This window comes from Uranotaenia lowii, chromosome 1 (genome assembly GCF_029784155.1).
Source record: "Uranotaenia lowii strain MFRU-FL chromosome 1, ASM2978415v1, whole genome shotgun sequence".
Taxonomy (NCBI): domain Eukaryota; kingdom Metazoa; phylum Arthropoda; class Insecta; order Diptera; family Culicidae; genus Uranotaenia; species Uranotaenia lowii.
In genome coordinates this window covers 75,269,293-75,295,131 of record NC_073691.1, presented here as the reverse complement: position 1 = coordinate 75,295,131, position 25,839 = coordinate 75,269,293, and the positions used below count along the sequence as shown (strand labels likewise).

At 36.2% G+C, this 25,839-nt stretch overlaps 1 protein-coding gene across 1 annotated transcript; it reads left to right on the top strand.

Annotated features, from left to right (window-relative positions):
• LOC129739340 (protein big brother) lies at window positions 1-25,590 on the top strand. Its single transcript, XM_055730748.1, has 3 exons — window positions 1-498; window positions 6,773-7,003; window positions 24,431-25,590. Exons 1-3 carry the CDS (start codon window positions 334-336, stop codon window positions 24,725-24,727), a joined length of 693 nt encoding a protein of 230 aa, XP_055586723.1. The 5' UTR covers window positions 1-333; the 3' UTR covers window positions 24,728-25,590.
• The last annotated feature ends 249 nt before the right edge of the window (window positions 25,591-25,839 follow it).

Genomic DNA, 25,839 nt, shown 5'->3' with positions numbered 1-25,839 from the left:
CAACTTCCAGTCTTCGTTCAGCGCTGGTTCGTAGCTGGTCGTTCGCGTCAACATTTATTTCGCTCTTTCTCTCGATCGAAGTTTGTAGGACGTCGTCGTCGTCGAATCCAGTGGGAAAAAACGCTTTTTACGCGACGCTTTCGCGAGTTTGTTATCGCCATTAGCATACGAGGTGACGAGGTTTGAATAATTTCTCCCCAGGCTCTGTCCAGGATTAAATCAACGTTTCTTAGTAGTGGGGGTGGAACAACAAGAATAGTGGGAGTGTGGGAGTCTTTGGAAACTATTTTATTATAAAAGCATCCGGTAGAAGAATCCTTTCATCGCTTCAAGATGATGAACGATCCGGCAGCTCTGGGAATGATCCCGTTCGATACCATTGGATTATACGAGCAGCCCAAGCCCCGGTTCATCTTCAAAATGCCCCGGGTAGTGCCGGACCAGAAGAACAAATTCGAAACCGACGATCTGTTCAAGAAACTCAGCCGGGATAGTGAAGTAAGTAGTGATTTTCGAAAAAAAAAAAAGTTGTAGGACGTTTCGGAAGCCCTGAAGAACTGAAAGCTCTAACATTTTAATTGTTCAATAGTTATTTTTAAACCTAATCGTTTATAAGAAAGGTTTGCTGAGTAGTATCACAACCTTCTAAGAAAAAAAAAAACTCAAAAGCTATTAGATCTGAATACGTAAACACACTTCACCAAGATGATATAAACAGACTAATCATCTTTAGGTTAAAGCTACAAACAATAAACATTTCAAACGAAGAAAGTAAAATCCAACTGATCATCGTATTAGTAGGTTGAAATAATTAAGTCATTGTGCAAAACAACTTTACAATCAAAATGTTCGTTTCGAGAATGAATGACCTAAAATCGCAAAGCGATCCAACGATGCGTAACTATTAACAGCTCATTTTTAGAGAAGAAAGTTTGTGAGAAAGATTTGTTACCAATCATGCTTAATTCATTAACTTTTCATAAGTTAAAACATATATTCCAGAATTAAAACCTTCGAGGGCAGAAATGTTCTGCACATTTGGTCAAATGTAAGAGACCTTTCCAAAACAACTAAGATTGTATAGGATTTTGACATTATTTGCTGTAACCAGATGTGATTTATTATATCACTTTTTCGACTCCAATTTTTCTGTATAAGCCTAGATTTTTCTACCATTTTTTTTCTCAAACTCAACAATTGATTTACTTTTTGATTACAATTCTTTTAATTCAATAAAGTGCCATTTAAATATTCAAGTCTTTATGACCCGTTAATTGCCCTTTTTTTTGTGGTGCCGTTTTATTTACTCAGAATGAAAAATTGTACAATTGCTCATTGAAGGAAAAGTCAGAAAATATCATATATTTAACCTCAACCATTCCAAGATGCTATAAGTATAGTATGAGCAATATTGACCTCGACCTATAAGGAAATTCAATATAATTTTTACTAAGGATCTTTATGAGAGTTTCACAATGGCTTCATTATGATACCAATTGGTAAACACCACGATTGTTTTCAAAATAGCACCGGATTTTCTCTTAGCAATGGCTTTATGAGAGGAAAAATTGGTATGAAGGAACTTTAGCTGCATTCTGGTTGAAATCAAATCATATTCTATTTAAAATATCTGTTATTGGATTAAGACTGCCAAAGTATTTTCCACACTTACATTGCCGGACAAAAGTTTGGGATCACTCCTTAGAAAACATGAAAATTTTGATTGCCCATATATTATTCATCTTATGACATTTTGCAATTCTTTCGATCCCATTCGAAAGATAGTGAGCAAAACCTTCTTTTTATGTTATCGAAAATAAGTATATGTTGAATTTATATTACCTAAACTTAGCTTAAAGTATGTACATTTTCCAAAAACTGCACTTTAAATTCAAACCTGGTCATCTCAGGTGAAGTAGACAAAATTTCAAAATTCGGGCTACATTCGAATCCTTTTTTCACACATCATACCCAAAAACATTTGTAAAATTTTGTGCAAAAAAGCTGAAATGTACGTAAAATAAATTAAATATCTACTTTGTAACGGCCACAAATTTGGAATCAGTCTTTTAAAACATGCATTTTTATTTCCCGCGTATTTCTATTATCAAACAACGTAATGTTCAAATAGTTCAACCGTTAAAATAAACATGCAAATCTAAAGAATTGCAATATGTCATAAGATGGCTGAGATATGGCCGATCGAAATTTTCATGTTCATGTTTTTGAAAGGGAGATCCCAAAATTTTGGCCGGCACACAATGGGTAAAAATCCCCAAAAACCTGGAAAAAGTCCATTTTTCAAATCAGCGAAAACCAAATTTTTTATATGTTGGAATCAAATCTTCAATATTCATGGAAGGATATGATGTAATTAGATATTTTCTAGGATTTTTTATACACCTTCCATGAAACAAACAAGAACGGCAACTGAAACACAAAAATAAAAAAAATAGGATTTTTCATTGTTTAATCCAAAAAATTAAAAGCTCATTTTCAACACCTTTCATGCTTCCTAATCTAATCTATCATTCTATAATTTTCATTACTTTCATTTGAAATTCTTCCTATTAGAATGTATAATTCACCGAAATGCCATTAATCATTAAAATTAAAAAAATTAAAAACGTATCTATATTTTAAAAAATTTACAAATGTGATAAATTATAATCTATTTTACATTTTTAAGATAAAAAAACATCCTCAATATCATGAATTAATAAAGTTTCGCTTGATTGAGAACCCAAAATTTGAGGATTAAAATTTTTCGATTTACTCTTTTTATTTTTCGTAAGCAAAAATAAAGCTTGCGCTGCCGATCGCCGTGGTAAATTATATACCGTTGGATAAGTAAATGCTTCATCAAAAACATATCTTAAAATCAGCTGCTAGTTTTTGCTATATTTCGAATACGATGTCTTTGAGTAGAACGCTGTTTGATTCAAAAATGAAAATTTTAAAGTATTCATACAGAGTAAACCAAGCATTGTTTGCTTCGATATATATGCAACTTTACCATAAAACATCAATTTTAGTATTAATAAAACTAACCTAGAGAAAATTCGATACCCATACTTAATTTGAAGTAAAATATTCATAAATAATTGAAAAATATTCAATTTTCCAGTATAAAACTCAAACGCCGTTCTGGCAATTTTTAGAAAAAAAGCAAACTTTGAAAAAAAAAATCGATTTCATTTTTTTTCCATTCCTTTTTATTAATTTTTTCCAACTTTTTTAAATTTTGAACCACTGTGCGGCAGTGAATACGGGCCGGATAAATCCGGGCTATTTAATATAAAAATCTGGCCAAATCCGGGCATTTGATTTCAAACTTTTCGACCAAAAGTCCGGGCAAATTTGGTCAAAACCCAGGAATTTCTCAACAAAAATCAAGAAAAAAAACTTAAAAAAATGATTATTTCACGATTAAAAGAGATCATTACATTTTAAATCGTGTTTTAGGCTGTCAAAAAACCTTCCATAATTTCTTTTATAAAACTTGCTCAAATATTTTTGTTTTGAAGACATACATAAAAAAATACAACAAAATTTGTTTTTGTGATTTTGGTGAATTTATAATTCTGAGCCTATTTCTAATGCAATATTGAATAAAAGCATCCTAATTAACACTGCTGAATTGGAAAATTTGGATAAATTTAAGGAAGAATACTAATTCAACATTTTTCTTTTATTTATGCACAAAATTTTATCGTTTTTTAGACTCGTGTTTTGCTCAAGTTAAAATTCTATTGATTAAAATTTTCCCGTCTCAAGCAGCTGAACTTCACAATCTAGCTAAGCTTGATGAAAAAGTTTACGGAAAAATGATGCATACTAATCTTAATGTGTCCTTACCCCGGTAACCGGCTCTGGAAATCAACAGATGACACTTTTTAGTTCAAAACATACTACATAATCACTCATTACTAATTGCATTTCCACAGCCAGAGCATATGTCGGAATCTTGAAGAATAATAAAAGCATGTTATCGTTCTTCTTGTAGTTGTTCATGTTTTTTGAAATATAAACATAAGAATATTGAAATTATCAAAACCACAAAATGGTCAGGCCTGTGCAGCAGAAAACGCAGGGACGTCAGGAACAAAAGAGAGAAGAAGCGTGGACCACCATACTCTCAGAGGGGAAATGTGTTAGAAGCAGGTTAAAAAGTAATCCTTGTTGATAATAGGATAAAGTTGCCAGATTGCCCGGTTTATCCGGGTTTGCCCGGATATTTAATATTAAATTTAGGATAAGTCCAGTCCGGCCTGGTTGCCCGGATTTATTCTCATTCACATTCTCAAATCTAACTTACGCGATCAACAACTTAAACAGCTTTTTAAATATTTGCCAGGAGCCAATTCAGTTGCCCTTGTTAAGCGCGTGTTTTTTTTCGAAACCTAGTAACTCAACAAGCATGCCTCTCCTGGAGAAAAAATATCCGCATAATTTTTCCTACACCAGCACGAATTGGCCCGTTGATTTATGATGATTTATACATTTTTTCATCTTTTATGCTCCTTAAGTGAATTTAACCACATAACGTATTTAACAAAAATACTTTTTCTCTTCACAAGGAACATGTACATACCAAATTTGTTTACACTTTCCTACAAAAAAACCCGAGTTGCACTGAATTCTACCAAAATAATTGGTAGTGTTTAGTTGTTTTCGTCGTCCAATAAGGACATACAGACATCACAGGTCTTTTAAACGCAGCACAAAAAAAGTATTGCGATATGACATCAAATACCTGCACATAACTTGAGTCTCAAATGTTACTTGATATTACATCGTCTTGATGAATCCGGCTGTTCGAAATCATTTAATATTTTTTGTACCGCTGATGCAAATGGGCCGAATTTCCTAAAAATGAAGAATAAGAAAGTTATTTCGAAGCTATAAGTTTGCTTACATTTTAATTTATCTTTGGTACTACTTACAAGCGAAACAAATTCAGCTGAGGTCCGTAATCCGTTTCGTACTTTGCTAAGGGCAAGTTCACTCGTTTTAGAAATTTTCACTCGTGGTAGAAATTTTGACACTCGTAGCACATTTTGAAAACTTTACCATGTAAAAACATTTTCAAGATCTGCGGCCTTCAAGTTTTTTACAACACGTGTTCTATTTACGCATGCTGTGATGCAAATCTAGATCGATTTCTATCACATACGGCTGAAATAGAAACAGTGTTGTAAGAAAATTTAACGCCCAAAGATCTTGAAAACATGTCTGCATGGTAAAATTTTCAAAATATGCTAAAAGTGTCAAAATGTCTACCTTTCCCAACACGAGTGAACTTGGTTTAAGTGAATACAATTTGAACGTCAATTGAGGAAAACATTGACTACTTGATGCGATTTCACATAGAAGGTTTTTATTTTACACCACACGACTAGTGAACCTGCATATAAGAGAAACGCCATCTGATCCCTATTTAAATAAAATATCTGGCCACATCGCCGAAAGCTTGGACAAAAAAAATCCTCAGCACTGTTTTGTGGCTCAATGTTCAAGCTTTAAAGTGAACGTTCAATAAATCCCACAAAACAATATTGAATATGATGCGGTGGATCGTGATAAACGGTATGAATGACTTGAATTTCATTAACATTCACTGCAAGGGATAGAGATAGAGGAGAAAATATTCATCTGAAGCCTCACAACGAGGGCAACTAAAATGGGAAAATACTGCTGGAAAAATAAGGTTTCAAAAACGCAATACAGCACGCAAGTTAATTTCCAAAACTTCGAATTCTTGAATACAAATTCATACTATTGTTTTATGTTTCCTTATTCAAAAGACAATGTTATGAAATTTATAATTAAATGTATAAACAAATTATAAGATTTTCTTTTAAAACACAGTCCCATTTCTGTTGAATTGTCGTTATCATCCAATAATAGCTTCGAGTTTATGCTCACTGAAAGTGTTTTCACAGTACGCGATAAGAACCTTCATTTATCGTTCCTCCACTTTATCGAATAAGTAGGGACGGAAACGAAAATGAGATTCTCATCATTTGCATAGATGTGGTCAATTTTTCTTTCTTCCTATCAGCAAACGATCCATCGAAAGCACTTTGCTGAGATCGTTAGCTCAGAGTTTATCCAGATTGATTCTGTGAGTATTCAGATTTGGAAATCGTGTTTCAAGATTCAATATGGAGTTCCAAGTTTGAGAGTCAACATTAAAATTAAAAATTTCAAAAGCAAGATTCTGATTCGAGATGCAGAATCTTTATTGAGACTCAATATCAGATTCAACTTTTAGAAACAAGATGTTAAAATTGGAAATTCATGCTTCAAGATTCAAGATATTGAGATTAAAGTTTTAGGATTCATGATTCAAGATTCTTTTTTTAGAAAATTCGACTGGAAATATGTTTTTTTCGAGGAGTTTTTTCAGCTTGCAGTCTTCTTTTTAGCAATAATGACGTATTGATTTAAGTTTCCAACGTTTCGATCCTTATTGGATCTTCTTCAGGGACGAAAAGATTTTTCTTTTTGGAAACGTAAATCAATACGTGGTTTATGCTAAAAACAAGACTGCAAGCCGAAAAAATTGAGATTCAAGATTCAAGATTAAAAATTCAAAATTCTAGATTCAAGATTCAAGATTCAAGATTCAAGATTCAAGATTCAAGATTCAAGATTTGAGATTCAAGATTCAAGATTCAAGATTCAAGGTTAAAGTTTCAAAGTTTGAATAAGGATTCCAGTTTTTTTTATTTGACCAACTAATTTCCTTTTTTCCAACTCTCCACAGGTCCGATACACCGGTTTCCGGGACCGCCCGATCGAGGAGCGACGGGGCCGCTTCCGGGCAGGGTGCTGCGAGGGCCATACGGAAATCTCGTTCGCCGCCACCGGCATCAACGTGCAGCTAGTGTTCAACCCGAATCTGGGCCTGTATCATCACCCACATCATCACCACCACCATCATCCGGCGCACCTGGGCCTGGAAAAGGAGTGCGACTTCGATAAGGAGCATGGCAAGGTAGGTGGAACCGTTTTGGCTTTTTTTTTGGGAGTCTGTTAGAGTAGTTTCGCAATAGAGAAATTGACAGCTCAATTAGGCGCGTATAATTGGGAGCACACAATTTGAAAATGGCGTAGCAAATTGGATTTGTTAGGGAGGATTTCCTTTTTCGTTGTTGACCGGCTGAAGTTTTTGTGTTGAACGGTTCCAAATTTCGAAAACTGACAAACAACGAAACGGAACGTTGATGATTTATTATCCATGGTACTCAGGCCGACGAGGAAGTTTTCGGTAATTGTTTAAAAGCTTCTAAAAAGGACACCAAATTTGTTTCGGATTGGATTGGTCCATCGATGGGCTGTTTTTGCTCTTGGTCTCTTCTTTGTTTTACGGTTGTATTTCAGCCGAAATGTCACATCGGTCGGGGGTGAAGTATCGTTCTTCCGTTGGCACCCCCTCAGGCTAGACAATCTCCCATTGACAGTTTCGACACGTGATGACGATGATGAGCACCATGTGAAACTGTAGATTCGATATATGCTTTTTTTCATTCTCGGACTGAATGCTTTTTCACTGCGTGTAAATAGCTGCGCACTCGACGGGGAGCCATTTTGGGTCGTCTATCTTTTGTACAATTTTTTTGTCCCTCGGCCAGATTCTGCGCACTAGCTCCGGGTGTAGTCGGCCGTCGAAAGTAGTGGTCCAGTTTTGCGTTCGAAGAATTTTTCACAGAAATGCTACATTCCAAACCTCTGTCAAAAGCAGGCGAAACTAAACGATATTCCTCCTTCCCAATTTTGAGAAGAGAAAAAACCCCTCTAAAAATGCTAATTTTTAAAGCCGGAAGTTACGAATTCTTAAAAGGAACAGAAATCTGTGCGTGAGGTCCCACAAATTGGAACGGATTAGTTTCGGACTTCACAACATGCTTTAAATTTTTTCCAAATTTCTCACTTTCATCCATGATTCATAACAACGGAAAAGTTTCACCAGAAGAACTAGCCAAAGATTTCGATTCGTTCAACAGTTCCCACTCTACGACTCATCTCGAAAACGAGGTGAGAAATGCTAATTGAGTCTCATAGGCAACAACAACAAACACACTAAAGACGTGGATGGTGTTGATTCATCGCGGACACCCTCCTCCGGTTGTGACTTAATAAGATCTTATCGCGTAGTTTTGATGCCTTCATTGACAACGACGGAGACAGCTTAGGAAGCCGATCGACTGCTTCAATACCTACCTAATATACCTACTTCAGGCGCGATGACGGTTATGATGATGATGATCGCCGTTGGTAATCGAGCGACTTCACGTTTGCATTCATGGCGTTGGAGATTCCGTTGACGTCGGTAGAATATTGCTCGTTGGGTGGGTGAATCATTTTATTGTTTACCCAGGAGGTGACTTACGTGCTTTTTGATTTGATTAGTAGACTTCAGTTTTAAGAACTGGCACTGAAAAATCCAGTACTAAAGGAACTTATTTCACTTTTTAAAGAAATGTTCCCTAACATTTTTTGGAACAATTAATATCGGAAATATTAAGTTAACTTACAAAATACTGTGAATTGGTATAACTTGGATCACCGGAGTTGTATTTATCAACATCAATGTATCTTAAAGCTGATTTCTACTTTTGAAGCTTAAAGAAGCTTAAATTTGGTAAAACTTGTGATCTTTAATACCTAGTCATCTGTTTTTATCGAAGGCCTCCATATAAATTGTTGTTCTGATAAATTCATGAATCATTTTGTGAAAGGTGGACAGTAAACATTCAAAGAAAAATGACCATTAACGCAACGAAACGGTGGGGTTGGTAGAATAAAATAAAAACTGCAAAAAACTCCAGTCTTTGGCAACCTGCTTGCTTTGAGTATCCTCTGCATGATTGCCTAGTATTTCTCAATAGTGATAGTTGGGTGGGTTAAGGTTTTTCGGAACAAATTTCACCCCTTTCTCTGTATACCATTCCTGAACGACTTTGCTGTAATGACAGTTTGCCAAATCTGGCCAAAACATTACGGAATGGTCGTGGGATCGAATGAACGGAAAAAATCGTTGAAGACACTCTTTTTGGTATACTTCCGACGTCATTGTCTTATTGGTAACGAAAACTTTCGTTTTTTGCCACAGCGGCAAATGCCCTGCCAAATCATAAATTTTCGTGCAAATTTGTCGACTTAAACAAATTTAAATTTGGCTGGAACATCCCCTTAGTCGTTGCCAAGTAAAATTTTGGACCAGGGATTTGCCCGAAGTCAGCCTTAACATAGATTTCATCGTCCATCAGAAGACACCCGTCGAACTTGGTCAGCTCCTGGTCGTATAGCTTCCGAGCAGGGATTTTGACCACACTATTCTGTTTCATGGTCCGATTTGGCTGTTTGCTAGATCGATACGACTTAATTCCTTCCCGGAATTCCTCTTAATAGTCTTCAAGATATTACTACGCAGCTTCCGGTCGATAGTTCCACTCCGACGATTGGCTTGAAGCTTCCGAATCGTCGTCAATGTTTCCTCATACCGTTTGATAACGAGCCGTTCAATATTTCTGGGCAATTTCAGCTGTTTAGCTAGCCTAGTTGCAAACCACAATGGATTTTTCAAATAACTGTGCACAATTTTTTCCCCTTTTTCGGCTTCTATGTTCGTTGTTTACAAAGTACAGTCGATTTGCGGAATGTCAAAAATACATACACGCTCGTATTTTTTTTAATTTTTCAAATATTTCAAATCAGGCACGGCAACTCGTTTCAACCATTCCGGATTCTTCGAATCGATCGGACTAAGACTGTAAACGTGAGCATGTCCTTGCCTCGGTCGCTCTCATCTAATCGGTCCGAGGCGGGTGCCGATCGGATCTAAAGCTAAGGCCAAGCTAAGGCTGAAGCTTTGCCCAGCGATTCACGACCCGCTCCGATGTCTTCGTCCCCCAAGCTAAGTCGGGGTGAAGATTTTGGCCGTCTGGCATCGTCCAAGTTGTTGGTGCTGTTGAGTGATTGACACTCGATGGCCATCAGTTCCTCCGATTTGGACTGGTTTTCGTGACTAAAGGATGTGTTCAGTTCGGAGTGTGGATATGTGAACGACATCTATGTGTTGGGGTCTGTCGTTTGATTTCAATCCGGCAAATCGGTGTCTCACCAATAGTCGGGCCGGATTCCAAATTCAACACTTGATTTTTCCGGGCAGCCGTGGGTTTGAACATCATCGGGGAAACATTTGCTCCATCCAGCAGGTGGTTCAATTTTCTTGCTTTCGCTGTTTGGTTGCCATAGCTGTGGAGTTCGTTACAGAGCTGGAACTTCTTTCGTCCATCCAAGGTAAAGAAAAAATCGGTAAGATTTTCCGGTTCCTGTAAAAAAAATGAATTTATAAAATCACTGATATTAAATAAAATGAATGTTCATTGCACCAGTTTACTCTTGGCTGTTACTGTTAAGAAAGCCTGTAGCTAATTATAAAAGAATGGAAAAAATATCCCTTCAAGAACGATCCCTCGTACGATTGTAAAAATTAGAATATTTTTCTTCTTTTTTTTCGATTGAGGTTAAATTTCTATCCTGTTTTCGGTCAATACCCTAAAACTAGGAATATGGTTAAAATTGTACCTTATATTGATGAAAAATAACCATATTGGCAGTTCTGCAGGAAAAAAACAAAAAATGGTTATTTTTCATTCAAAAATAGTTAAATAAAAACGAGCGTGTACGTGAAGTTGACGAAATTCCAGACACGTAAGCACCTAGAACTTCCAAATCCGTCCACCAGGAGCGCCACAACATGAGCAAAAGTTAAAGTAACAAATCATAACAAAGCTGAAAAAACACCCCGAATACGAAAATATTGTAACACAACAGTTCCTGTAGCAGTTATAAAACGATTAGAAACAGCGTAAAAAAACGTTTAGATAATGATACCTGAAACCATAAAAAACATTGCACTTATCTTGAATTCCAAAACGACGGTCTGTTGAATATGGCGTTAAGTTATGTTACTGTTTAAAACTATTAAAACCTCTGTATGGAGACACTGTTCTAGGAACAGTTAGGATATGGTTCATAAAACGCTTATGAATAACGTTTTCAGGGCATTGAACGGTTTCTAGAATGAACATGTGTAGGCATATTTTAAACGATTTATCAAACCGTAAATCGAACTGTTACGGAAATCGGAAAGATTATTGTACGAACCGTTTGTACTAAGATTACTGTTTTTTCTATGGTGCCTCATATAACGTAACCATTGCAAAAACTATTAGATGATATCATAAAACTGCTAAGAGACGATAACCTCATTAAGTTTTCCTTAAAGTTATCATTTATCAAAAAAGATTAAGATACGATTTGATATGACGTTATCCAGAACCGTGCGTGAATGGCGTTTACGCACACACATACGCAATGATGGAAATATTTTTGGGAATTTTCGGATAGCAGATATTAATTCGATTTTTTTCACTTATTCTTTCGTAAATTTATTTTACTTACATTACGATGAGTATCGGGAACAAGTTAGCGTCCTGTGTTTCCATCTAGCAGGGACCGCATTACGACCCGGCCAGAGACAGCAAAACACCAGCAATCGTTGATGTAGAGCTTAGAGATTTTGGAAATCCACCGTCGTCGCTCGGATGATGGATGTTCGGGGAGCTGAAATCAATTTATTGAAATTCAATCATCATTTGTTAAAGATAGACTGTTATTACTTACGGATTTTTAGGTTGATTTCGGCAGAAGGAAAGTATATCCGACACATTTGGATTTTCCCGTAAGATCTGACTGCTGGCTGCCAATAAATCCATCCGGTTACGCCACATACATAAGGGAACGAACCGCGAAAAAAAAACTGCATCAGCAAAGTCCGCTCCGAGCCGCTCCAGCAGTCCGTGGTGCCAGTTTTACCGAATTTTTTGAGTAAGAACTTTTCTTTTATTGAGATTGTGTTTATTCTTAGAAAATCGTTATTTGCGATTAGCTGGCTCGCAAGAGTCAAATACAGAAACAAATAGCTTCACTTCAATTTTCACACAGATCTATTTTCATTTTTAAGAGATTCTCCGAGAAGCTCGCAATTTTCACCTCAGGTGAAGAAAAAAAAATGGAGGAAATCAATGAGAAATAGTTGAAAGATGAATTCCTAACCGGTCTCTTAGGTTCAAACTTTTTTTTAATGGTTATAGATTTTGATGTAATTTAATTTTGAATGAATAATGAATAACACACTATTAATTTGTTAATGAAAACGACATGCTAAACTGAACTGAAGAATTATTTTGGACTGTTCAGTTTAATCGAGAAAACCAATGCATGCAGGCTTTTTCAAGAAAAAACTTTTTTTTAAGTGGATCTATTCTAAACAGTTGTTTAAGTATATAAAAAAAATATTTAAGATTTAATAAATGTGTACTGATTTCTTGAAAAATCAGTATATGACACTTTCTATTCACTTACACAATAAAAAAATCAAAATTAAAAATCCGGAACCCGACATGGAGTGTCTGGTGCCACCATCAGATATTTGTTTTTGATGGCTCCGACTGAGATTTCTCCCTTCGAGGTTATTCGATAGTAACAATCTTGACTTAGAACTGATGTAAAAACCGCAAAAACTAACCCTAGGTTCAGAATTCAACTAAAGTTTTTCAAAATTTCCTCTCTTTTTGATAGTAATTCATTTCTGATAATTAAATTTGGAAAAGATATATGTAACTCATTTCAGAGATTCTGGTTCCATATCATCAAAACCAAAATTGTATTTGTGTTTCCATATTTAGGATTCTGTATCCAGTTTAGGGTTCTTGATTTTCGGTTCGAAACATCATTCAAAATTGAAATGAAAAGAAATAATGATTCGTTTAAATTTGATTATAAATTTGATTAAAAATTCGATACAAGACTTTCAAACCTCATACGACACATTCCACCGTGACGTGAAATCGCTTTTCCGGACTTTTCTGCATTGTTATCATTCTAGAAGTCAACCAATTTACTTGAAAATGAAAAAAAAAAATGTAGCAAACGGTCGCACATTGAATTTCCTTCAAAATGAATAAAATTTGATCATTTCAAAATTTAAGTTGTTTTTGTTGTGATTAATTACTTTTGTGGCGTGAATTCACGCTAGAATTAACCATTTCGGACTTCAGTACATACATCTTTGATTTCCTGTTCTCTCTGTGGAAATAGAATACCGGTGTCTTCAAATGAGTTGTAAAGAAAACAATTACCCACAATTAGATATACGAAACTTCTCGATTGAACAACAACGAACGAAGTTATGCTTATTTGAAGTTGTGACGTGAATTTACTCAGTTCAAACAGAAGAGGGTAGTTGACTGAATTCACGTCACGAAATATAAAGTTATACTATGGTTATTCTGAACCATTGTTTGGAGTCTTCAAATTTTGTTTACACTTTCAAAAAACCGATATTTTGTTGTTCCGACTTTTACAATCATAAATTTTCAGTATCTGCACCTAACTTTTTCCTTATTTTGATTGGCACTTAATTAGCAACATATTGAGGGATCATACGTTAAAATTACTACTGTCTTCATTTAAAGATTCACCAAAAAAAATTTTTTTTATCTTTTTGTATTTTTATTCGAAATTAATGAACTTATTGAAAAAATCAACTAAATTATGATCGATTTGTAAAAATCCGACCATCTGGAGGGTCGAAACAGCTTTCAGAGCACATTTTTCATAAAAAAATTAACAAAAAAAAAATAAAATTTTGTGACGTGAATTCACTCATTCGCGCTGTTGTAACTCAGCTAGATTCCAACCGATTTCTATAAATTTAAGAGTTTTAGAATCGTCTTATCATTTTCAAAGAAAATCTTATTTTTTCATTTAAAAAAAAGTCAGAGTTTTCTCGTAAAATTGAAAACTTCCCTTTTTTGTGACGTGAATTCACTCATTTGCGACTGTTTTTGTTCGCTTTTCAAACCAACTACATGATATATAAACAAATTCTTTTTTCTACAAAATGAAGCCGTGTTTTTTGGCTTCTGAACATACTAAAAATATTTTCAAAAAAATATCATCCATATATTAAAATTAATGATTTTGTAAAAGTTGTCAAAAACACCACTTTTTTCAAAAAAAATCTAATTTTCAAAATCATCTAAAGCATGTGTTAAAAAACTTTTTTCTCTTTTTCCGTTGGTTTTGTGTGATTTGAATTATCAAAATTATGGACAATTTTGAGATTTTTTGATACGCGAACTGATAAAAATCACTTTTGAGCGGTACAAGCGCGTGGAATGTGTCATACGCATTTTCAATATTGAGATAATATTTTCAAACACAACTAAGCTTCAAAATGGCGATAAAAATTCATTATTCAAAATTTGTATTTTTATTTATATTTGCAAGCTGGTTTAGAAATGCACCAGAAATACAGATAACCATTGAAACCCAAATCGTCAGAATTACAATTATGGATTCATGAGCCCTCAATCTGAAACTAATTTCAATTTTGGCTCATATTTTAAATTCTAATCTGGAACCTCGGATATTACCTGAATATTGGTGAACATTTGGAAATAGAATGTCTGTATTTTGCCAGGTTTCAAATAAAATATTCCGAATTTGCCCGGACTTGCCCAACCTGGATACACGCGGAAGAACTTTTGCAACCTTAAGCTTAGTTCACCAGATTTTGATGCTAATTTTAAATTTCAACCATCGAACCCCAAGCCACCCCCTCCTCCATAAGGCAGTTCTTCCCGCGGCCCTGATGTGGATTATTAGGGATTATGAATAAAGCTCTAGCTATTGCTTTTGCTATTTTTAAGCAGATCCATAAGTCAAATCTTGGCGTAGATATTTAGGGCGTAAGAACCAATCTTTTATAAGGCGAAAACTCTGAAAAATTATGTTTATAGGTCGAACAGGTTCTATTTTTGAAAAAAGGCCATTTTTGCGACAATTTTTCCAATAAAATCTTGAAATTTTTTCAAACAAGTGTTTCCTATACATTTTTTTAAATTTTTTAATGTAATGTAAATTTTAAACAATAATGTGTTGAGAGTGTTTTGGTGCCTTGAATCTCTTGAACAAACCATGTGACATGGTCCAATGGCGCATGGCAAGTTTTTAGTCTTCTAACACAAAAAAAATTGATATCGGCCTGGTTAAAATTAGAAAAAATGTATCTAATCTATGCTGTTTTATAAAAACATGCTCAACTTAGGGCATTGATCGTTAAGAAATGGTGAAAACATAATTTGCCTTGTTTCATCAGTTCACTCTAATGGACTGCATCATCACCGGATTTGAACCAACTAGACTTCAATATGTGCTAGGGAAGTTGGACGACGTTAGGCATTTGAAGTTAAACATATTAAAAAACGTTTGTCGGAAATTTGGGTCGAAATACCGAACTAAATCGTGCGTGCGGCTTGCAAAAAATCTGAAAATCGTCTGATGAAGTAAAATAGATTTTCTAGGCGCGCATGTCTATTTTGCGTACCTTTTAGTAGTGGATCAAAAAAATAATTTTAAAATTTAACAAAATTTAAAGCTTTTTGAAAAAAAAAAACATATGTTCTCAAGAATATTTGTTTTGTTAATAATAGGTGATGAAAAGACAAAAAAAAATGAAAAAGAAATCGATCGTTAAAATCTATATTTCTTCTTGATAAATCCTAGATAAGAAAAATGTATTCCTGTTAATGTAAGAGTATTCCCATGCGTGGAATTAAGGCCTGATGTGTGTGGTGAAAATTCAAAAATAACTAGAAAGTTTTACATACATAGACAAATCCTAAACTATATTTTAAATTGAAGATTTTTTGGAACTTTTTTCAATAGTTTATAAAAAAAAACACAAACTATCACAATCTTTTACGAAGCTAAATTTTAAAAAGAATTTAAACAAGTGAAAAAGTAGAAGTTACGTAATTCCGAGAATCTATGCTAAAGCTATTAGCATTTTGAGCATCAAGTCCATCATAAAAGGGTTTCCTTAAAAGCCATTTAAATCTGTTCGCCAGGTGTCACCTGATCTAGCATCAGTAGTAATAACTAGCAGCAGCGACATGCATTAACCCGTCAAGATCTCACTTAAGTAGGAGTAGTTTACAAACTTTCATTCCAAACGACCGACACCGATCCAAGAAGAACAAAAACAAAATCTCGAATCAGTAATAGTCGTCGACGATCTGTTGTTTGACATGCTCAGAAACATTTGTCATCCCATGTTTTCGATTTTATTGAATGACTTCTTCGAAGCGATCCCTTTCGGTAGTTTAAAATGTCACAACAATATATTCTACATACGCGGGGATCCGACCCTTATTCCAGAAATCCCGCGGCGCGTTAGTCATGTTTCACGAGCTTAAGCCATTACCTCCGCTACTATGTGTAGATAGATACATGTATGGTAAAAGGCGGAGGTAGGTCGGCTGTCAAGTTTCATTCAACCATCGAAGACAAACGGGACCTCCACGGAAGCTGCGCAGCAGCGTGGCTTAATGAAACATGTCTGCCCGGCGTGGATGGATCTCGTGCCAGGCACGAGTTTTTCCTTCTTCTGTTATGTAGGCAAGTAGAGTTGTCTGCCTTGAGTCCGTCTAGCCGGCCGTCTTTGTCGTCTTCAGGGTTGTTGTAAATTGACCCAATTAGCTTCCACGGCAGAAGAAGAGGGTGGCTGCTCGAAATTCCTTTCGAGGTCGATCCGGTACAAGAATGTTACCAGAGCCCAGACTAGCTAGAGAAGAAGCTTTCCGTCGAGTCGAGTCCGTGCCCGGTAACCGGATACTTTTCAGCATCACTTCACTTGACGCTCCTTTCACTCGTCGAACTCTGCCTGAGTTCTCTTCTTTCTGATGTAGCACGAGCTGTTGTTTCTGGTTGTTATGATCTCTCTTCCTAACGCCTGACATTGAATCCTACTTGAGGAGGCCCACATGGTCCCAATGAGATACATTTCAAGAACCTTCATAGATTCAACCAGCGGACATCAGTTGTTGGGAGAGATTCTCCTCACTAGAAGAAAGCGATCAAGTGGTTTGGTTTGCTGGCTGGCGCACAACTTTAGCAGTGCCAATTAGTGGCACGCGATCGATTGCAGCTCAACAAGAGGTGCCACTTTTGTTCTCTCGACGCAGCTCCTGCTGTTCTTCTTCCGTTGTTCCAATCCAACACAATGCAACGGCTACGTACCGCAATGGCAAATTACCTTCCTTCGGCCAACCAGCCGGGGGAGTCAGCTGGTCCAGGTTTTTTTTCTCCGTTTCGGATGTGCCTCGGTTCCTGAAGCGCATCAAACCGATTTGGGAGAAGGAGGGCAAGCACTTACATGCTGTATTTACATCCATAGAGGTATGGTAAAGTGTTTGATCGGTTGGCATCGAAGTACCTACAAATAAATATAAGTATTTAAATGTGCAGGCTAAAGGGCGCCCCCTAGAAGGTCTGTGAGTTTGGTATCGACAGCATAAGCAGCATGTAATGAAAAGGAAGCTGTCACAGAGGCATCATCACTTGTGCTGTGTGTTCTGTACCAAGCCGAACAGTTTAATTGCGGACGCCTTTTTGAATTGTGCTGTTGCCCATCAGGTCATTTGGATGATTTTTATTGTCGAATGGCTTTAGGGTTGGTATTAAAAAAAAGAATTTTAAATATTGATAAAATATTGTGCGAAGTTCATCGAAGTAGAAAACGAGATATTGGTTCCCAAAATCTTAAGCATAGAAATGTCTTTGGTTAAGCTTTGTTATATTTCTCAGAAACTTTTCGAAATTCAATTATCTGATTTAATATTTTCTAATCCAAATTTCGGACAAATTCTAGGCTGAATCCTGGTGTTGTACAGAAACATTCAAGACGAAAACAAGGGAAAAACATTTGAAGTAGAAGCAAATCAGCTGCATAAAAATCGTTTTCCAGACTTCAATTTTTTTATGTTTGTTGAGGGGTAAATTTGCTCAAAAAGATTCGTTTTTGAACTCAAAAATAAAAAAAAAATACTTCAGATGTATTTTTGTTTATTTTGCTAAAAATACCGAGGAATCCGGACAAATTTGAACATTTTTTAGGACATTCGGGCAACCAAGCCGGACCAAAGTTTTCCCAAATTGCTTGTTTTATCTCAGCTTTTCATATTTGCAGAATTGATTTTTGGTTACCTTTCAGTTGAGGAAAACTTTTCGGTAGTTTTGTCTGTTGAAAAAAAGTTTTGAAATACCTAACTGAACCAAGTTATTAATTGTACATAATTTTTATTTGCTTCCAAGAGTTTGACACAATGTGGAATGAAAATATAAAAGTTATTAACTATGACGTCCTAAATTTGGCCAGCCTTGATCCATCAGATAAAATCTTATCTTTGGAAACATATGACACAATAATGGATTCCTGAGTAATATATGATTAATCTATAAAAAAGATTATGATTAAAGAAAATCGAAAGCAAAAATTACTAAACTCAATATAAAAAAGAGATGGTCAGTACGTTTTTTGAAGGATAAGCGAACTGAAATCAAACGAGTTCATTTACTATCATAATATTTCAAACTGTTTAAGTTTGAGAGCCACATTTCTCGACGCTCACTAGTGGTCAAGGGGTTAGCCTCCTAAACTCTCATGCTAGAGAGAGTGGGATCGAGTCTCGGCTGTTTGTTGAACTTTTTTCAAATTTTCGATCGCTTCCGTAATTAATCTTAATTAATTTAGCGATTGCTGGCTACTGCTGCTGAGCAAATGGCTACCTTTTTTGGAGCCAACGTAAGCATGATATGTTCTATGGAATAGAATAATTTTAAACAATTTTGTTTTTTTTTGTTTTTAACAGGAAAAAAAATCCAATTTTTTGATACAAAATTCATCAAAATCGTAAAACCTAGAATAGGAGTTAATGTGGTAAGAACATTTCAATGGAACATGCAAATCCACGGACATCTTCGTAACTCGTCGAGCTGAGTCGATTGGTATATAAAAAGTGGGGTCTTGGACCCTTAAATAATGATATCCCCAACTGACCGTTCGCTATGCCTTTCTGTAAGAAAGCTAAAAAAAAAATTGTTAAATTTTTTTTGGAATATTTTGGAGGTTTTGAGCAAGGAATATTTAAAGAAGGTAGTGTCAAGGCAGTCCTGCTTTAGTATTAGTACATACTGCGGCGTCACAATCACGAAAAATCTGTTAATTTACTAGGAAATTTGCCTCTTTTGTTGATAATTTGGAGAATTTTCTGGAAATTTTCCACTTTTAAAACATGTTATTCTAGAAGGATTCTTGCCAAGGTGAAATAAGAAAAAAGTTGGATCGTATTTTTCTTTGAAATTTCTGCCGTTCGCATATAAATTTTCGATACATTCGTTTTTGTGACGTCCCAAAAAAAATCCAATATGGCTCTCGACACTACCTTATTTAAATATTCCTTGGGTTTTGAGAGTTTCGGAACTCTTAAAAAAAATGTCCAATTCTCCAGAAGTTTTATCCATTTCCTATCTTATAAACATGTATGTGTATGAACCTACACTATACATAAGGTCGTGTTAATATGCATTTATTAAAATTTTAAAATGCTTGGCGTTTGAGAAGTTTTTTTTTGGTAAAAATGAAAAAGAAAATATTTTTCCGATCCGAGGAAAGTGTGTTTTATTTGAAGTTTTGTACTGAAAAAAAATGTTCGGAGATAACTGTTTTTTTCTTGCTATAATTCAACCATGTTCAAGAACACAAAGTAATAGAGAAAGAGGGAAAATGTTTTAACGTTGCAAAAAGAGTAGTGAGAAAAATCTAATGATAACTTCAAAGCAAAAGAATCTAGCAACACTTGAAAGCAAATCGCATAATGTTCAGATTTATTGTTAAACAACAAAAAGTAAATGATCTTCGTCTCGTGAAATGTTAAGATTAAGATTAGTTTACTCTGTATTAAAACAAAATGTTCCACTGAAGCGCTCCAAGAGATCCCGGTTTGTCGAACATGAATGGTGAAACTCTGAGCTTAGACGAATGCGAAACCAGTTACGAAAGGCTCGCAAAGGATTTTATTGTAACCGTTCGGAAGATCAGAGGTATCGTTTGAGGTGCTTGGAACAAGAATTCAAAGTACTGAATGAACAGCTATATCGTCTACACATCTAACCTTAGCAAGAAAACCTTAAAAATGACCACTCATCGTTCTGGAAGTACTTTTAAAACAAAAAAATACCGCAAGTATTCCTGTTGATATAAGCTTCCAAGACATTACCTCGCGTAACAGGACGGAATCTACTAATATATGTTAGCAGACCTTTTTCAAAGTGTCTACACTTCCGCCGACATAGCAAGAGACAGCAACTACTTCGCCTCCATACAAGCTCACGACGTTAACCTTCCATGCCACACTAAACAGGAAGTATATGAAACACTGTCTAAAGGTCCCAGTCCCGACAATATACCTCCTGTGGTATTGAAAAGTTGTGCTGCTTCCACAGCCACTTCAATATGTTACCTGTTTAATCTCTCTCAGAGATCGATCTTATCCAAAAGTCTGGTGAATTTCGGCTATTTCGCCGATCTTCAAATCACTAACTACAGAGCCACTTCGATTTTGAGTACCATTTCCAAAGTTTTCGAAATCCCAATACATGTATGTCTGGCGCTGCCGTCAAAACTTTAATTTCCGATTTACAACACGGGTTTGTATAACAAAGGTCAACTGTCACAAACTTAATGTCTTACGCAAGGTTTTTTGAAATACAAGGTTCTCCGACTTTCACAGTAAGTAGGCGAGGAGTGCACGGGCGCTCAATGAGTTTGTTTACAAACATAAGAATATTTGCTTAGCTGATCATTGGTTTGTTGGTAAACAAACTCCATGAGTTCTGCAATAGCAAAAAAAATGGCCAAAATGGCTGAATCGAGAATTTGGCTGAATCGAGAATATATACACACCTTGGTCTTAAGTCAGTTTGCAGCAACAATGTGGAGAAACGTAATCAAGTTGACTCATACATTAACTTTGCGAAGGCTTTCAACAGACAAGATATTGATTGTTAAGATAGTCAGACTTGGTTTTCTAACCTGGTCACTCGAGTCACCTGACACACTTCTTCATACGAACGATCTTAAGATTTTCAAAAAAGGTTATAAGCAATATTGACTACCTTGCCTTGCAAGAAGAAACTGCTAAATTTGTAAACGGCCGTCTCGAGAATGGAGAAACCCAAAAAAAATTGAAAGGTCGTCAATTGTAGCTGAGCACATAGCATTTTTAAATTCGACTACAAACTTTCCAGAGAGAGTTTTGAAAACGTGAATTCAATCCTAGACCTTGGCATAAAGAGTAATAACGGACTTACATTTACCGAGCACATATCACTTACTGTGGCAAAAGGATTTGCTACTTTTAGAATTTTGCGCCGGAACACTAACGACTTCGATTATGTTTATGCACTGAAACTGAAAGCCTTCTACTGTTCATCAGTACGCAGCATTTTGGAACACGTTGTCCGGGTGTGGACATCTTCTCAGAACACACAATGCTATCGCCTTAGACTAGTACATCAAAGTTTCGTCAGGTATGCTTTACGATGCCTTCCCTGGAACTTTCGGAACCCCCCCGTATGAGCAAACATGTACCCTGATAGGCTTAGCCACTCTGCAGCAAACCTTCATCCTAGATTTATTGACTCATCGTATATCCTCCAACGTGTCAATTTATGTGCTGTAACCGTTGTTACAAAAGGTATTAATTCTTTTTTCAAATATTTTAAATTGTTATAGTTGAGCTGTTGTGTATGTTGTTAAATTTAAGGAAAATAGGGAAAATTAATTAGCTACATGCTAATTTGGTAAGATTTTGAATAACGAGTACACGTTATTGTTAGTTTATAATCAGGCGGTCTACAGCGGGGGTGTTCAAGAAAATGTTCATAGTAGTCTGAATGGTTCGCCATGGTGGGTGGCATAACTATTGAAGAAATGGTAAAAGAAAGGGATGAAGATGGCCTAGCTTCCGCTATAGGTCATTTTCATCTTGGAGTTCGTGTGTGAATGTTGTGATTCGATTCGGCCTAGGTAGTCTTTGATTGCCTACGTCTAATCTTAAGGAGACTCTTAATCTTAATCATTAAGGAGACCCCCTCTGGGCGCGACCAATGCGGCCTAGCTGTGGCTCGCCGATAGTGTCAAAGAGGGAAGACGCCAGTGCTTGCCATTTCTAGTGCCCAAAAGCTACAAATTGGGTACACATCGCCACGTCCTACTAAAGCAAATTTTATTATCACCGGTAATGTGGTAAAAAAATTAGTAGATAACCGATATATTCCGGTGGCTTCACGAAACAATCTGTAGAAGTTACCCAGTGCGCATGGCGGTTATTCCTGCAGATCCACAGATCAGACTTCCTGGAAGGTGAAATAATCAGCACAAGATACTATGCCGGCCTGGCATTCATAAGCCTTGTACCTTTTGGCATGGTCCTCCCATCGCAACCGGATTGCATATGTCTGAATGAAACCAAATACATTCAACAAATCTAAAATCCCATTACAAGGCAAGGGAGGATGGCAGGCAGCCAGCGAGGATATACTCAGTCAATGGCTGTGGGCAGTGGGGAAATTCCCACTACCATAGACAAATTTCCATTCAAATTCGCATAGAAAAAATCCCATTCTCTTTCCCATTATAAGTAAGCTTGCCAGATTTCCCGGACTTGCCGGATATTTGGCTCAAAATTTAAAAACGATCCAGCACGGTTGCATCGATTTCAATGAACAATGTCCGGATTTTGCCCGGATATGTTCACTTTTTTCGTAAAACCAAACAAAAAGCTCAAATAGAGTTATTCTAATTTGGAATTTTTGCGCCATAAAACGAAAATTTTAGAGCAAGTTTTATTAAAACAATCATGACTAGACTAGGATTTGCCCGGCCCGGTTAGGTGCGCGGAAAACTATGGCTACAGTAATCATAAGACAAAGAAGTACGAACTACCTGACAAATCGCCAGAAAGCTGTGCGTTTTTTGGCAATTGGCCTGACAATTACCCGTCGTTCTCCACCTGACTGACACCTGTGAAGTGGTCGGACTTAAGGACTCTTGAAAGAACTTACGATACGAGTATTTGGTCAAATTGATTGGTATCTTTATCAAGATCATGGTTGTTTGATTGATATTTATCCTATATCGGAAACCATGATAACAAATTATCAAAAATTTACTGAACTCATGCCTATAACCCACATCAAAAATAAATGAGGCAGATGAAATATTTTCGGTCGAAAATTGTGTGCAGTTTCATGCTTGGCGAAATGATTTGTTTGAGTTTGAATTTTTTTTTCAAATAAAAGTTTTTAAGATTGAAGAAAATTTTACTGATTTTAAGCTACTTTTCTCTCCGAAATCAGCACCATGTTCGGCATGGGTTTCTTTTGTCTGAAGTGTATATTTTTTCCAAATTAAAAATAGTTCCAACTTGATAAGAGGTAAATAGGTTATTACATACATACATACTATTACATACATATTCGATTTCTACCGTAACTTCAATAAATCATCGGCAGAATTATTGCATTCTTCAAGTAAATCGTCACAAAACTAAAATACATAACTTTAATGAAGCATTAAAGCTAAAAATTCGAAGATACATCAACTTGCAGGATAAGGAAAATCCAAATATTCAAGCAACACCCTACCGGCAAGGTTCTTTGATCGCGTACCGAGAAAAAAAGCTGTTTCCGATTGAAACTCACCCTCCCCAAATGTCGACGAATCGGGTCGGGTGTGTGCCGCCGCCAGCCAACATACATAATTGCCGAGGTGATGCAAACATGCTGCATGCAAACCTGACGTCAAATCAGCCAGCCGGTCAAACAACAGTGCAGAGCCAAAGAAAGAAAGATCGCAGAACAAACTTGTCATTTGGTGTTATTGTTCAATGCTAAATGAGTGGAACTGAAGTTGTTGTTCGTTGTCGTCGTCTTCGTCGGTTGAAATTTCAACTCTTTTATTTCCCTTTTGATTCTGCATTCTTCCGTGTTTGGCCGAAGGTAAATTGCTCGTTATCGGGGCACTCACTGGCTTTGTTCCGGCCTAATCGGTGGGCAAATGGTGAAAATAATGTGGGCAGAAAGACCGGAGGGCGCTTCTGGAGCAAATGCCTCCGGAACAAGCTGCTTATTTTGTTGCAGTGTGGAAGAAGTGCATCCTTACCTTTTGGGTTTAATGATTTGCAAATAGACGGAAGGATTTTTTGAAATTTTGCTACTTTGCATTCTTGGAGATTTTTCAATAAAATAAACATGGAATCGAAAAAAAAACATTCTTATATATGAATGTAATTTTACAATCAAAGTCAACTTATTTTTACCGTTCCAATCATTTAAATTAACATGTTATCATGTAATTTACCTCTGAAGCTGTCAATTTTTTTTCAATTCTAAATCAAATTTTTAATCATGTTTTTAACAATTGTTCTTTTTCCATCACTTACAGGTTCACATCAAATCCCACTTCATTATGAACGGCGTCTGTGTCCGATTCCGAGGTTGGCTCGATATGGAACGGCTCGACGGAATCGGCTGCCTCGAACTGGACGAGAAACGGGCAGCCCAGGAGGATGCCATCCTGCGGGAACAGCTAGACCGTTACAATGCCCGGCTACGCGATTTCGAGGACAAACAGCGGACGTACCAGCGCACGACCCAGGACGAGTTCGAACAGATGCGCCGGAACAGTTCCGGAATCGGTGTGGGCGTTGGAACCGGTGCGACCGGAATGTGGAGGCGATAAGCTGCTGGCCAGCTCTCGATCTACTCGAATACGAAAATGAGCACTGTGTGATTTTAAATACTCCCTCCTGATCCCCCAATCCCTTGGCTTCCTGCGAATTAGGCCAAGCTCTCATCAACTAGGAAAAAGTAAAAAGAAGCGTGGATGTTCCAAGGTTAAAGGCCTCATGCAATAAAATAATATCTATTTGATTGCTGAGCTCGGATTCTTCCGAGCATTTATGTAGAACGTGATTGGTAGAAGTGAAAAAATACCGGGCAGATAACAAACGAGAAACTATCCCAAAAACCAAATTTTAATCTTTTTTAAATCACTGAAAATAAAACTTCCACAAACAATAGCCAATCCGTGATCTAGATGTTCAACTGTGCAAATCCGCTCAATCCAAAATATCCTAAAAATAATTGTAAATATTATTTTACTCGACAGTTAAAACAAAACAAAGGTGCACAAATTTGAATGAAAAAAAAAATAATAAACCGCAGACAAAAAAAAAACAAACAAATTCAAAAGACGTTATGGATTGTTTGAACCGTTCAACTTGCGTTTCCGTTAGTCGAATCGAAGAGTGTGCATCAAGCTATTGATATGTTTTAGTTGTATTTTTTTTATAAATAAAAAACGAGAAAAAAAAACAATTTATGAATAAAAATGAGAATTATATATATTTTTAGTTTTACAATGACCACAACAAACCGAATCTCAAAACCAAAAAAGTAAGAAACAATACTTACGCGCGTATGATAGAGGCATTATTTATGTTCCATTTATTCATGATGCGAATAATAAGTTTCTCTATAGGAAGTAATACTACGGATGTCAATAAATATGAAACCATTTTTGTTATAATTTTCGAAAAGTAATTCGTTGGTGTTTTATTTTTACTGGATAGACTTCTAAAGAAATCCGCATGTCGACGAGTCACTTTATTTTTTTAGTTTTTCTTATATGCCTAGACTTGCTGTTATCTATAGACTCGATGCTCTTCCCATCCGAATCAAATCATTGACCGTGGCGAGTGACTTTCTGATAAAAAAGAAATGGTGACGAGAAAACCAATCGAAAAAAATTCTCGTCTGAGAACACGACGATCAGCTGCTTCTTCTTCTTCA